Source organism: Kryptolebias marmoratus, linkage group LG15, assembly GCF_001649575.2.
Source record: "Kryptolebias marmoratus isolate JLee-2015 linkage group LG15, ASM164957v2, whole genome shotgun sequence".
NCBI classification, from domain to species: domain Eukaryota; kingdom Metazoa; phylum Chordata; class Actinopteri; order Cyprinodontiformes; family Rivulidae; genus Kryptolebias; species Kryptolebias marmoratus.
This window is the reverse complement of record NC_051444.1, coordinates 293,524-306,989: the sequence shown is the minus strand read 5'-3', so window position 1 is coordinate 306,989 and position 13,466 is coordinate 293,524. Positions and strand designations below refer to the sequence as shown.

Sequence of the window (13,466 nt, the reverse complement as noted above, 5' to 3'; positions counted from 1 at the left end):
CCTGTTATAGCTCTAAACCCGGTCCTGTTTGGAGCTCTAAACCCGGTCCTGTTTGGAGCTCTAAACCCAGTCCTGTTGGAGCTCTAAACCCGGTCCTGTTGGAGCTCTAAACCCGGTCCTGTTTGGAGCTCTAAGCCCGGTTCTGTTTGGAGCTCTAAGCCCGGTCCTGTTGGAGCTCCAACTGAACATCCTCATGAAGAAACTGTTCAGGAGGATTCAGGGCTTAAAGGCAGAGGAAATGTAAGAGGACTGAACCTGGACTTTCACAATAAAGCTCACAGATACTCTTCAGAATAAGAGTCTGGCTGTGTCTCAGAGGAACTCGATGGACGTTGGAGTTTTATAGCTCATCACTTGTGTAGAAATATTTCTTGTTCATGAATGAAATGATGATGTGAGTTAAATGAAAAACAAAGATTGCTGTTTTTTACCGCCCCGGTGTGAGTCTCATGTTTCTTCTTTATTGGGAAGGTCACTTTGGATCAGGTGTGGCCTCCTACTTCATCTTCCTGCGCTGGCTCTTTGGGATCAATATCGTCCTCACCATAATGACCGGAGCCTTCGTTGTGCTGCCGGAGGTCAGTGAGTCTCTGACTTTATTATAAAATAATTCTCTTTACAGGCAGTCTTAAAGGTCACTTACGATGGAGAGCTGAATCATTTGTTTCAAATGAAATTATACACTTTTTCTTTTGTTCTATTCAATTAGGAAAAACAAATTTAAAAGAAACTTGCCATTACTGCTAAAGTTGATCTATTTAGTCCTTCCCTCGTATTCCACCTGCTGTCATTTCCCCGGCCTCGTCTCCTTCCTTCATTTATCTTTTATCGCTGTAGTTTGTCCTCTGCACACATCTCATTTTCTCACCTTTGTCAGTAAAATCCTGCACCATCAAACATGCTGGAGGCTGTGTCAGATTTTATGTCTGTATGTTGCTGTGAATCATTTGGCCAAAGATAAAAGGCAGAGTCAGAGCGTCTCGGTTCAACCTCACCAAATGATTTTTTTTTTAATCTTCTATCCTTTCCTGTAACTGATGACTGATTATATCCTGTTCCTGTTTGAGCTATAAACAAACTGTAACTACCTTTAGTCAGACGCCGTTTTAAACCTTCACTCTGAATTCCTCTGAAACGTCTTAAATTAGTTGATGAGAATCAAACTGAGTGTTTCCCTTCAGGCCATTTTTCATTCAGCTTCCAAAAAACAAACTAACAACCCTGACTTTTAACAAACTGATGGATGGATGGATGGATGGATGGATGGATGGATGGATGGACGAACAGATGGTTGGTTGGACGGATCAGTGATGGATGGTTGGACAGACAGATGGATGGTTGGTTGGTTGGATGGATCAGTGATGGATGGTTGGATGGATCAGTGATGGATGGTTGGACNGANNGNTGGNTGGTTGGTTGGTTGGACGGATCAGTGATGGATGGTTGGACGCACGGTTGGACGGTTCAGTGACGTGTCCATGTCTTCCTGCACCAGCTGCTGGCCGGAGCTCCGTTTGGAACTACCAGAAGTAAGACCATCCCTAAGGAGCACCTGCCGTCGGCTCAGGACCTGGACACCATCTGGTCTCTCGGGGCAAGTCTCTCCTTGGTTTTACTGTTTGGTCGATTCCACATTAGGTGGAGACGCCATGGATCTTTATTTAGAACAGAGCAGCTGAATCCTGGTCTCAGTTCAGCCTTTTATTTAGCATCAGAGTAGATTTTCTTGCTGATCTTTCACCAAAGTTAGTTTCCTCTCCTCTCCTCCACAGGGCTACCTGCAGTACTCTGTTCTTTTTTACGGTTACTATGGCAGAGTGAGGAAAATCGGCAGCGCCGGCTACCGCCTGCCTCTTGCCTACTTCCTTGTTGGGATGGCCGTGTTCGCCTACAGCTTCATCATCCTGTTACGGAAGTAAACTTTAGCGTTTTCTCAGCACCTTTCAGAATCCCGGTGCATTGTTGATGTGCCTCAGAAGGATTTCTCACGTGTTTTTGCAGAATGGCCAAGAACTCCCGCCTGAGTCTGGCCAGTGCTTCTGATGAGAACTTCACCTTCTGCTGGAGGATTTTCTGTGCATGGGATTACCTGATAGGAAACCCCGAGGCTGCCGAGTGCAAAGGAGCCGCCATCGTCAACAACATCAGAGTCTGTAGAAAATAAGAAAACAATGATTTCTTCCTAACACAGAGGGCTGAATGAGGTTTGTGTTTCTGCACAGGAAGCCATTGTTGAGGAACAGGAGAAGAAGAAGGACACCAGTCTGTAGGTTCCTCTAGTCTCTCTGTCCTTCATGTCCTAAACTAAAGCTCCCCTGGTCAGTGCAGATAAAGCATCTCCATTTTCTCCTGTGAAGGATTTCTGGTTCCAGTTGATTTATAGCATAAATCAGGAGGATGTCTGAGTGCGCTCAGTCATCCGACTGTTCAAGCAGCAGAGATTTACAGCCCTGCTGTCAGGAGGCATCTTCAGACCAAGAAGTCCGCTTCAGTTACAGCAGCTCAAACTGAAACAAACAAACACTTCTGACTTTCTTTGTAGGATTTCAGACTTTATCAGAAATTAAATGTTTTGGTTCAAAAAAGAAGAATTTTAGTGTTGACAACCCGTCACTGACCTCTGACAAGAAGCTGGGAGCACGGTGGTGTGTGTGTGTGTGTGTGGGTGGGTGTGTGTGGGTGGGTGTGTGTGCGTGTGTGTGTGTGTGCGGCAGATCTGAGAGTAACAATCCGACTGAACCTCTGAAAATGTGGATCTGTACAAACCTCTGGACTCCCTGAGCTGCTGTGTTCTGTTTCTTCAGGGCGGTTCTGATCAGTCTGCGGATCTTGGCCAACATTCTGGTTCTGCTGTCTTTAGCCGGAAGCATCTACATCATCTACTTTGTGGTGGACCGGTCCCAGAAACTGGAGCAGGAGAAACCGGAGCTGACGCTGTGGGAGAAGAATGAGGTAGAGGAGCAGAACCGACAGGACTGTCGTTAGTTTGATTAGATTATCCAGGGAACCGAACAGAACCGGTCCGCTCCTTCGAGTCCTGATGTCTGTGTGTCCTCAGGTGAGCGTTGTGGTTTCTCTCATCACCATGATCGCTCCTTCTGCCTTTGAGCTGGTGGCTCAGCTGGAGATGTACCATCCCAGAACCTCCCTCCGGTTCCAGCTGGCCAGGTACCAAATGTTGGACCTCTGTAGTCAACATTAGTCTCAGAAACTGTTGAAGTTCCTCCACCCATCAGTTGTCCTGGCTGCTGATCCTTTCAGAACCAGGAGACTAAACAAAGAACCTTTTCATTCTGCAGGAATAATAATAACCAGGTGTGTGTTTGCTGTGGTTCCAGGGTTCTGGTTCTGTACCTGGGGAACCTCTACAGCCTGATTATTGCTCTGCTGGATAAAGTCAACAGTATGAGTTCTGCTGTAAGTTTCTGTCCATCATCACACGTTAAAGTTTCAGTCAGGGGCGGAGCTTAAGTCTCCAGCCACACCTGTACCTGTACAACTCCAGAGGAAACTAGTCTTCAGCAGAACCGGCCTCTGGGTCTTCAGCAGACCTGAATAAAAGTCCTGGATCCAGATCTGGAAGCTGTATCCCCCCACCCCCGCTTAGCTCATCATCCATCTTCTGCTTCTTATTGGGTCAGGTCAGGTCGGCTCGGTCTCAGGTCCAGGAGGGAAACCTGGACCTCCCCCTGTCCAGGGTGGACTCAGAGTGAACCCGGTGGACTCAGAGTGACCTTGGTGGACTCAGAGTGAATAATAGAAGAAGAAATCTGTATTTCTTAGCTGGATTTCTCATCTTATATTTGTCCTCCAGGTTCGGGGAGCTTCCGGTAACTGGACTGAGTCCAGTTCCTTCCTGGCCACCGTGTCTCAGCCGGAGACCAACGGTCTCTCCACCCAGATGTCTGCGCGTCCCAACATCACCCTGGCAACCATCACCACGGCTCTGAACTTCAGCAACAACCAGCAGGTCCACCTGGGGACAGTCTCCAACCAGACGGGTCCTCTGGAGAAGAGCGCCCGCTCCCAGCAGGACCAGTGCTGGGAGACCTACGTCGGACAGGTTTCATGTGGCCCCACTGAACTGAAGTCAGCTGACCCCTGACCCCTGACCCCTGACCCTGTGTTTGTTCCCAGGAGATGCTGAAGCTCTCCATCATTGACATGATCTTCACCGTGGCCAGCATCCTCCTAATCGACTTCATCCGAGGCCTGGTGGTTCGATACCTGAGTGACTGCTGCTGCTGGGACTTAGAGAGCAAGTTTGTAAGTTTCTACTAACCCCTGTGGGCCAGACTCAGACATAACTCGAAGTTGGTTCCAAACATGTTGGACATGTTGGAACTCCGGGATCACCTCTGAACTCAGGTAGCAGATGGAGAGCTGCTGGGGGAGTTTTCTATAATCACTTCCTGTGTTTTCAGCCTGAATATGGAGAATTCAAGATAGCGGAGAACGTCCTGCATCTGATTTATAACCAAGGAATGATCTGGTAAGTCTGAGAGATTGTTTCCATACCATAATATGAGAACAAGTCTGATGTTCTAATGATGAGGTTCCTCTGGTAAGAGAGGCTAAAAAGAGGTTCAGGTGACTGTGGGTGACCCTGTCCTGTTTCCCTGTTCCTGCCTGACCCCTGTGACCTCTGTGACCCTGCTGAGATGAGCCTGACCCCCCCCCCCCACACACACACACACCTCCTCCTCCTGTAATCATTCTTCAGGAGATGTCGTTTTGCTGCGATAAACATAATGAAGTGGAACCAGGATTCGCTGAGTGGAATGTCTTTTTATATGGGCTGTAACGCTGGTGTGTGTGTGTGTGTGTGTGTGTCTGTGTGTGTGTGTGTGTGTGTCTGTGTGTGTGTGCGTGCGTGTGCATGTGTGTGTGTGTGTGTCTGTGTGTGTGTGTGCGTGCGTGTGCGTGTGTGTGTGTCTGTGTGTGTGTGTGCGTGCGTGTGCGTGTGTGCGTGCGTGTGCGTGTGTGCGTGCGTGTGAGTGTGTGTGTGCGTGCAGGATGGGAGCCTTTTTCTCTCCGTGTCTTCCTGCCTTTAACGTGTTGAAGCTGATTGGACTCATGTATCTGAGGAGTTGGGCCGTCCTCACCTGTAACGTTCCTCATCAGCAGGTGTTTCGAGCTTCCAGGTAGAACACGCATGCACACACACACACCCACACACACAGCATATCATCCTTACCAGGTGGACCTTATTAGAAATAAGAAGGAAACATTAGAAGTAAAACATTTGTCTGAAGTAAAGAATCAGCTTCAGTATAAAGCTTATTTTCCTGAATGGTGTAAGAACTGAAAGTTTGAGCTTTTCTTAGTTTTATTCAAATTTCTGTTAAGAATTTAGGTGAAAAATATCCGATGGTAGTAAATCCCAGTTAAGCTGCTGATAAAGAAATGTACCATTTTTTGGTACATAATATTACAAAATATCAGTAGTTTTTATAAATTCTTCCTGTTTTTGTTTTTCAGATCCAATAATTTCTACCTGGCCATGCTGCTGTTTATGCTGTTTCTGTGCATGTTGCCCACCATCTTTGCCATCGCCAGGTACAGACCATCGGAGCACTGTGGACCCTTCAGGTAAACACCTGTAAACAGGTCATCTGTTTCTCCTGCTGAAACTCCACAGAAACAGAAACAGAAAGAGGCTCAAACAGCTTTTAGGGTTTACTCTCTAATCAAAGATTGGACTTATTTTAAAGTGTTTAACATTGGAGTTTATTCATTTCTAACAGCATCACAATCTTTTTATGTTTAAATTGTTTCCAGCGGTCAGGAGAAGATTTACGACATCATCTCTGAGACGGTGGCCACCGACTTCCCCCTGTGGTTCAGTAAAGTTATGAGTTACGTCACAAGTCCAGTCGTGGTTCTGCCGGGTCTGCTGCTGCTGTTGTAAGAACACACACACACACACTTCCTGAGAAAAGCAGCATTCTTTGAAGGAATGCATATCGCCCGACGCTTGTATGCTATAGTTTTAGATGAAGACCTCATGAAACCTTTTAGCCCTCAGAGTCTGTGTCGGGGATGACTCTCAGCTACTACCACACCAAGTTTCAGCTCAATATCTGTAAAACTGACTGATGTTGACTGGTTGTGGCGGCCATCTTGAACTGGATTGATTCCAAACGTCAATCAGGTGTAGACGTTCATCCAAGATGGCTTCCTGTTAGTTTCAGGAAGCTCCATCCAGTGGTTCATGAGATATTTAGCTAACAGACAGACCCAGTTTACATGATCACCTGCCTTTCATGGTGGTGGCTGATCATCAACACAGTGCTGGTTGTAGAAGGTGTGTGTTTCGGTCAACGGTCCACAGAATTGCTCTGACTTGTGTTTTTCAGCATGCTGATATATTATCTCCAGTCCATCGCCAGGTCTCTGAAGTTCACCAACAACCAGCTGAGGCTGCAGCTGCAGACGGTGAGTTCTGGGAGGAGGATGGCTTCATAAACCTAAAACTGCTCTGACGCTGGACCTTCACATGAAAGATCTCTTTGTTTGGGACATGTTTCTGTCTGAACTGTGTTTACCTGTTTTTTGAGGTTATTTTATGAACAAAATTAAAATCATTCTTAGTAGAGACAAACTTTAAAGCCTGTAAATCCAAGAAAATGTTTATTCATGTTTATTTTTCTTTAACTTCCTCAGGAACGAACTGAGGACAAGAAGAAGGTCTTCCAGCTGGCTGCAGGTATCGTTGCTGAGTTCATTTGTCTCGAATGGATAGTTTCATTAACCATGATTTAACTCTGACCCCTCCCCCACAGCGAGGCTCCAGGCTCCAGAACCTGCGGCGGATGAAAACCCGGATCATCAGGAGACCGACGGCACCAGCAAAGAGGCCTCCATCCACACTACCCCCTCCCCCAGGAGAAACGGCAGCGTCACAAACTTCCAGTCTCCTGGTAACCGTGGTAACAGCATCCGGACCATCAGCCAGTCCGCCTCCAGAACCAAGCTGAATCGAGGAACTGGGTCTGGATCAGTCCGAAGCCCAGCAGTGACCATACCCAAACGCCGAGTAGAATACATCCCCAACAGGTGACCAACAGACCGCTCCAGGTGGATTTAAGGACCTTTTTTCCAGCTGAACCCAGATGTTTCCGTCCCCCATAAAAAACACAGAACCTTTTTAAATCCGGCTGAACTTTTCCTGTTTTAGGTCTCTTAGTTAACCTTCTGGCTTTTTCCACAGTTCATCAGACCACAGGACATGTCTCCAAATGTTAAAGTCTTTGTCCCTGTGTACATTTGTCTCCTTCCTGAGTTGGACGGTGGAACGCAGAACCCGTCTCCAGAAGAACCTTCAGACAGCTGGAAATTAGACCCAAGAATGAACCAGAGTTGGAAGTCGATGATTCTCCTCCTGATTTCTTTAGATTTTCCCATGATGCCACACAAAGAAGCAGTGTGTTTGAGGCGTGTCTCTAATTAACTCAATTGTTGTCAACTAACCAATCAAAAGCTTCCGAGGCTATGACATCATCATCTGGACGTTCCAGGTTGTTTAAAGGCATCGTTATCTTGGGGTATGTGCAACAATTCTGTCTCATTATTCGGACATTTAACAAACAGAAATCATTTTGGGAATCCTAACTGACCTAAAACAAGAAGGTTTAGTTGGATTTAATGTCTGAGTCTTTTTCTGCAGTGGATGGAAACATCTGGGCTCATCTGAATCTCCACTCTGTGTTTCTGAACAGCTTCTGGATCAAGAACAGGCGGTGATGGGACTCCATAAACTCATTAATGCTGTTGTTGTTTGTCACACCAGGCCCAGACCATTTATCGGTGGTCCTAGTGGTACCTGCAGGTCCAAGTCCTGCCTCCACATGGCCTATAACTCCCCCGCTCACTGTTCTGACAGCAACCAGTCCGAGCCCCTGTACAGGAAGACCGTCCGCCCCCTGCACCCCGCTGAGGCCCCTGGGATCATCGCCGCACAGAGTTACGGTGGACGCCGCGGTCACGCCACCCGCTACGTGATCATCAACGAGCATGAGTCCCGAAAGAAGCTGCTGCGCTCGGCTACACGGATCCCGTGTCATTACGTGATGGAGGAGCCCGCAGAGATCTTGGAGCTGTACCCACGCAACATCAGACGGTACCCGACCCGCACCACCCACCACCAACCGCACTCCTACCGATCCCACACCCCCCAGCATCTCAGCAAGGAGGAAGAGGAGGGCGAGGAGGAACGGGACAAAGGCAGGAGGAAGGTGTCTCTAGGGAAAACCCATCGGCCCCGGTCCCTGTCCGACCTCCACCAACAGGCACAGTTCTACATCGGTGAAGGTCGGAACGATAACCACGCAGCGAGGTACAGGGTCCAAGAAGACGATGAAGAGGACAATAGTAAAGGAGACAAGGACTGGGTAGATCTGGACTTCCATTCTCCAGCTCAGGTCAATAGAAAATCAGCGGAACCGGGTCGAAGCGGTCACCACCTCCGGTACCCCAGAAGACCGTCTCAGTCCCCATCCAGAAGCCGGCACCTGGAGTCTCATGTGAAGACCAAACTGAGGGCCAAGTTGGAGACCCCCCTAACGGAGTCGGACTCCGCCTCCGCGGCGTCCAGCAGCGACCAGCAGAACAGCAGCACGGATCAGTACATCCAGGTGATCCACAACAAGGAGCGCCCGTCCAAGACCAAGCTGGACCTGAACTTCACCGAGTCTCAGGACCTGGTCTGCTCCAAGGTTTGATGCTTTCATTCCCGAGAGAGGAATGCCTATCACCCGCCTTCTAACAAGAATATTCTTTTCTCTGTTGATGAAGCTTTTAATTACTGGATTTTCATCTTTTTTCAGTTTTTATCAGATTTGTGTTAAAAATATGCAAAGATTTTTTTTTTCCAGGTTTGAAAAAGATTAAAGAATTCTTTTAAAAAAGATTCATTGACTGCCTCTTTGTTTTTTTATTGTTTACCTATACGCTTATTTTCTTCAAAATACTAAATTTGTTTGTATATTTAAATTTATTAGTATTTTTTCCTACATCTAAGTTGTATTATTGATACTAGTACCAATGTGAAAGCAAAGCACATTTCTTATAGTTTTTATTATTATTGTAATGATTGTGGCAGTGTTCGATATTTTCCAGTTGTTTGAGGTGAAGAAAGAAAAGGAACCGATGCAGATTTCAATTTAATTCACTTTTCTGTGTGTAACACTATTTAATATACTAAAGGACTAGATGGAATATATCAGAAGACTAAATTCGTCTACTGGAGCTGTTGTCAGTAATCAATAGACAATACAAAAGAATAACTGGTTTCAATACCATGTATTTTAAAGAGAAAATTAAGATGAACACCACAAGACAACATGCATAGAAACCAAAATAATAAACACAAAATAAATATACACAGTACTGCAGCAGATCTTTCATACATTTGTGCACAACAGTCTGAAATTTCCCCACTGGTCAGCACAGTGTCTGACCGACACACATTCAAAAAGTCTTGAGTTGTCCAGATATTTGAGATGATGTCCAAGCGCAAGTCGTTTACAGATGAAGAGATGCATAATGGATTGTGTGTCTGAATGCTACAGACCATCAGCCTCCTACCAGACCAGTATGGAGTGAATCTCAGGTTCTCCTGGCCCCAGCCAGTTCTCAGACGCTCGCCATCCTTTAACCCTAAAAAGGCTCACCTGGCCTGTATTAAAATAAACAGGACCAGTAAGTTACCACCCTGCTAGTTAACTAGACTTTTTTTCAGTTGCATACAGAAATAAAATGCAATTATATCCTAAATCTAATCTTTCAGACAAAATAAAAATAACATTTATCTCATTATCTTAAACACATATTGAATTTAAGAAGTTAGGTCATATGACAATAGATGATCAACAATGAACATTGGCTACCACCATCAACATGCTCAACAAACAAACAACATTGTGTTCACTACTCACCAATTCCTATTTATAGTTCAGTGCACGACAGCTTCATGGCTCCAAGCTCACTGGATGTTCAGATCTACATGATTTTTATATTGTAAGTTAAAAAAATGCCTAACAAACAAAGAGATGAACTGATTGTTTGGAAACACCAACCTGTAGCTCCTTTGTCTCCAGCTCTCCCCCTCACACCTGCCTGGGAAAGCTGGAGCGAGCCTAAAAACTACCTCAGGTGCGTTAATTGGCTGAAAGCCCTGTGTGACTGACTGTCACTCTAACCAATGGAGCAGCAAAGGCGGGATTTGTTTTACCCTGGGTTACATGTGTGAGAGAGAAATTAATAATTCGCAAAATAAAAGTTCGCCCTAGGAGGGCGTTTGGTCGAAATTTTATTTTGAAAGCAATAACAGGAAGTGTAGTTTTATTTTGGATAACACGAGAACTCAGGAAGTGGTTACGCTCGAAATATTATGTTTAGATTTTAAGTGTTTACGAGATAAAATACGAGATAAAATAAAGCTTGAACAGTCATTGTTAAATTGTTGACAATTTATGGATCTATAACAGTAACTTCTTGATGAGGACGTTGACTGGATGAAGCACTGACGCTAGCTAACCGTTAGCTGAAGCTAACGGTTAGCCTCAGCTAGCTGTTAGCTACAACTAGCGGTTAGCTTCAGCTAGCGGTTAGCTACAACTAGCGGTTAGCTACAGCTAACGGTTAGCTTCAGCTAGCGGTTAGCCTCAGCTAGCGGTTAGCCTCAGCCGCCGGTTAGCTTCAGCATGACAGACCTGTCCCATCAGAACCGGTGTGGTGTTTAACAGGTTTTCAGTAGAACCGGGTCGGTACCGTCCACATGATGGATTATAAAGAGAAAGCAGAATCTGTGTCGGACTGTCTGCTGGGCTTCAGGAGGGACGTGTTCGGATGGAAACTTTGCAGGAAAACGGTAAAATGTGTTGCCCAATTCATAAAGTTTTAATTTTCAGATAAATGTGTATGATTAATTTCAATAAATATATTTTGTAATTTTTCAGAATAATGTGACTGTGTCTTGGCGTCCCTCCTCTGAATTTCCTGGAAATATGTAAGAAAATCAGTTTTAAAAAAAAAATCTATTTTAATGTCACACTAAATAAAATGTTTTTTTTTTTTTAATTTTCTGTAATAATAAAGTGAAGAGTTTAAACTAACAGCTGCTGTTTGATCAATTTAAACACGTTGTTTATAAGAAGAACGTTTAAAATGTTTCCAGCAGGATATTTGATAAAAGTTTAATCAGAAACAGTTTTTCTCTTTTTAGTTTAGTTTTTCCATAATAAAATAGTTTTTGCTGCCACAGTCCAGCAGAACCAGACCAGGAATGACCTTTGACCTCTTGGTTTTAAACGACTTCACCAGACTCAAGGCCCTGTTCCTCATGGTTCCTGAGGACTCCTGAGGGCTCCTCATGGTTCCTGAGGGTTCCTGAGGGCTCCTGAATGTTCCTGAGGGCTCCTCATGGTTCCTGAATGTTCCTGAGGGCTCCTTATGGTTCCTGAGGGCTCCTCATGGTTCCTGAGGGCTCCTGGGGGCTCCTGAATGTTCCTGAGGGCTCCTCATGGTTCCTGAGGGCTCCTGAAGGTTCCTGAGGGCTCCTCGTGGTTCCTGAAAGCGTTCTTGTAAAGTAACTAAGTTAGATGTTAGGAGTAACTCCTAATGCTCCGTGTTTGGTGAATACTTGCTCCTTCAGTGTTCTGTCCACTCACAGCAGAGTCACCTGACCGTGTTCTGGCCTCTGATTGGTAGTTATAAAGGCGAGGGGATCATCAGCAGCGGTCTTGACAAAGTCTGGGAGTGTCTGAAACCGGTTCCTGGTGGACTCCGGGTCCAGTGGGACAACAAAGTGAAGAAGTTTGAGCTTCTGGAACAAATCTCAAAGGTTTGTGTTTTATCTTTATGTCTTTAACTCATTTGACCTTCAAACAGCAGCAAAAATAAGATCAAAGTTTGGAAAACAAGCTTCAAAGTCAAGTTTTAATCTGCAAGTGTTTGATCTGAAATGGTGTTACTGACACAAAGAACGGTGTGTTGTCAGGACGTCTCTGTCTGCAGGACCGTCACCGCCTCGGCTGCGATGGGGATCATTGCTCCTCGAGACTTCGTGGACGTGGTTTTAGTCAAACAGTTTGAGGACGGCAGCCTTTCATCTAACGGTGCGTAACGCCCGGTTTGTCTCATTTATTTCATTCATATTTTAAATCATCTTCAAATATAACCTGATTTATTAAAAAGGCAAATAAAAACACAGAAAAGTACGATAATCACCAAGAATAAAATGTTTAAAAATATACAGTCCTTATAATGTAATATGTCATAATCAAGGATCTGGTTGTAAAAACTGTGATAAATATGAATTTAAAGAGTCTGAAAGACAAGAATCTACCTATAATTATAAATAAAATAACCCTTTAAAGAAACTCGATAAAGGAACTAAGGTCATGAGAGACAGAATGAAACCTAAGTTGTAAACCTTACAGGGAACCAGGATGGAACCTTGAGGAACCCCACCTGTTCACTCATTCACACTGAAGCTCCGGTGGAATCCTTTCAAATTAAGAGTTTGTCTTCAATCTGATGTTTAACAGCCGTCAACGTGGTCCATCCAAGCTGTCCCCCCCAGCCTGGATACGTGAGAGGATTTAACCACGCCTGTGGCTGCATCTGTGTCCCTGTCTCCGGGTGAGAGGACACACGCACAGAGACAGAGACACAGAGAGACAGAGACACACAGAGAGACAGAGACCCACAGAGAGAGACAGAGACCCACAGAGAGAGACAGAGACACACAGAGAGAGACAGAGACACACAGAGACACACAGAGAAAGAGACCCACAGAGACAGAGAGAGACACAGAGACCCACAGAGACAGAGACCCACAGAGAGAGACAGACACACAGAGAGATACAAAGACAGAGACACACAGTCACACACAGAGACAGAGACCCACAGAGAGACAGAGACACAGAGAGAGACACAAAGAGAGACAGAGACAGAGACACACACAGAGAGACAGATACAGAGAGAGACAGAGACCCACAGAGAGAGAGACAGAGACAGAGACACACACACAGAGACAGAGACACACAGAGAGACAGAGACAGAGACAGACAGAGACACAGAGAGACAAGCTTTAGTCCGACTCTAACCGTTCTGTCCTCTGAAGTCTCAGTGGACTCTCGGAGCTCCTCCATCAGAAGGACACAGATTGTCTCACAGTTCCAGGAGGCTGAAGAGTTTTTGTTCTTGTGTTCCTCTGCAGGGAACCCAACAGAACCCAGGTCCTGAGCTTCTTCCAGACAGACCTGGGGGGTCTCCTCCCTCGGTCGGTGGTGGACTCCTTCTTTCCCTCCAGCATGGTGGAGTTCTACAGCAACCTGGACAAAGCTGCTAGATCCCTCCGTGACCTTTGAACCCAAGGATGAAACAATCACCTGACTTTGATTCAGAAGTTTGTACTTTTTTTTTTTTTTTTTTTTTTTTTTCTGCTCCTGGTGGAAGGC

At 45.5% G+C, this 13,466-nt stretch overlaps 2 protein-coding genes and 1 long non-coding RNA gene across 3 annotated transcripts in view; 2 read left to right on the top strand and 1 right to left on the bottom strand.

The window, feature by feature from the left end:
- Positions 1 to 8,897, top strand: part of LOC108251389 (transmembrane channel-like protein 3) — an 18,062-nt gene extending 9,165 nt beyond the window's left edge. Inside the window, exons 5-22 of the mRNA XM_017441666.3 lie at positions 472 to 578; positions 1,496 to 1,594; positions 1,773 to 1,915; positions 2,002 to 2,149; positions 2,223 to 2,266; positions 2,805 to 2,952; positions 3,059 to 3,168; positions 3,339 to 3,417; positions 3,815 to 4,063; positions 4,138 to 4,266; positions 4,425 to 4,492; positions 5,016 to 5,144; positions 5,482 to 5,592; positions 5,782 to 5,907; positions 6,360 to 6,438; positions 6,667 to 6,709; positions 6,786 to 7,059; positions 7,793 to 8,897. Coding sequence (XP_017297155.1) covers positions 472 to 578; positions 1,496 to 1,594; positions 1,773 to 1,915; positions 2,002 to 2,149; positions 2,223 to 2,266; positions 2,805 to 2,952; positions 3,059 to 3,168; positions 3,339 to 3,417; positions 3,815 to 4,063; positions 4,138 to 4,266; positions 4,425 to 4,492; positions 5,016 to 5,144; positions 5,482 to 5,592; positions 5,782 to 5,907; positions 6,360 to 6,438; positions 6,667 to 6,709; positions 6,786 to 7,059; positions 7,793 to 8,723 — 3,017 coding nt within the window. The 3' untranslated portion in view covers positions 8,724 to 8,897. The remainder of the gene's footprint in view (positions 1 to 471; positions 579 to 1,495; positions 1,595 to 1,772; positions 1,916 to 2,001; positions 2,150 to 2,222; positions 2,267 to 2,804; positions 2,953 to 3,058; positions 3,169 to 3,338; positions 3,418 to 3,814; positions 4,064 to 4,137; positions 4,267 to 4,424; positions 4,493 to 5,015; positions 5,145 to 5,481; positions 5,593 to 5,781; positions 5,908 to 6,359; positions 6,439 to 6,666; positions 6,710 to 6,785; positions 7,060 to 7,792) is intronic.
- Positions 8,898 to 9,226: 329 nt separating this feature from the next.
- On the bottom strand, positions 9,227 to 10,396 carry LOC112449979. Its single transcript, XR_003038530.2, has 3 exons — positions 10,080 to 10,396; positions 9,939 to 10,002; positions 9,227 to 9,679 (listed from the first exon to the last, which is right to left on the bottom strand). It is a non-coding gene; the product is annotated as an uncharacterized LOC112449979 (long non-coding RNA).
- On the top strand, positions 10,324 to 13,450 carry stard5 (StAR-related lipid transfer (START) domain containing 5). The gene is made up of 6 exons (XM_017441665.3): positions 10,324 to 10,873; positions 10,962 to 11,011; positions 11,713 to 11,845; positions 12,002 to 12,119; positions 12,552 to 12,645; positions 13,226 to 13,450. Exons 1-6 carry the CDS (start codon positions 10,781 to 10,783, stop codon positions 13,374 to 13,376), a joined length of 639 nt encoding a protein of 212 aa, XP_017297154.1. The 5' UTR covers positions 10,324 to 10,780; the 3' UTR covers positions 13,377 to 13,450.
- The last annotated feature ends 16 nt before the right edge of the window (positions 13,451 to 13,466 follow it).

Excerpts from the sequence above, each read along its gene's own strand:
- stard5 (XM_017441665.3), top strand. The coding sequence starts at position 10,781 with ATGATGGATTATAAAGAGAAAGCAGAATCTGTGTCGGACTGTCTGCTG. Across the intron at positions 12,120-12,551 it reads CGGCAGCCTTTCATCTAACG|CCGTCAACGTGGTCCATCCA; the intron begins GTGCGTAACGCC and ends GATGTTTAACAG. Across the intron at positions 12,646-13,225 it reads ATCTGTGTCCCTGTCTCCGG|GGAACCCAACAGAACCCAGG; the intron begins GTGAGAGGACAC and ends GTTCCTCTGCAG.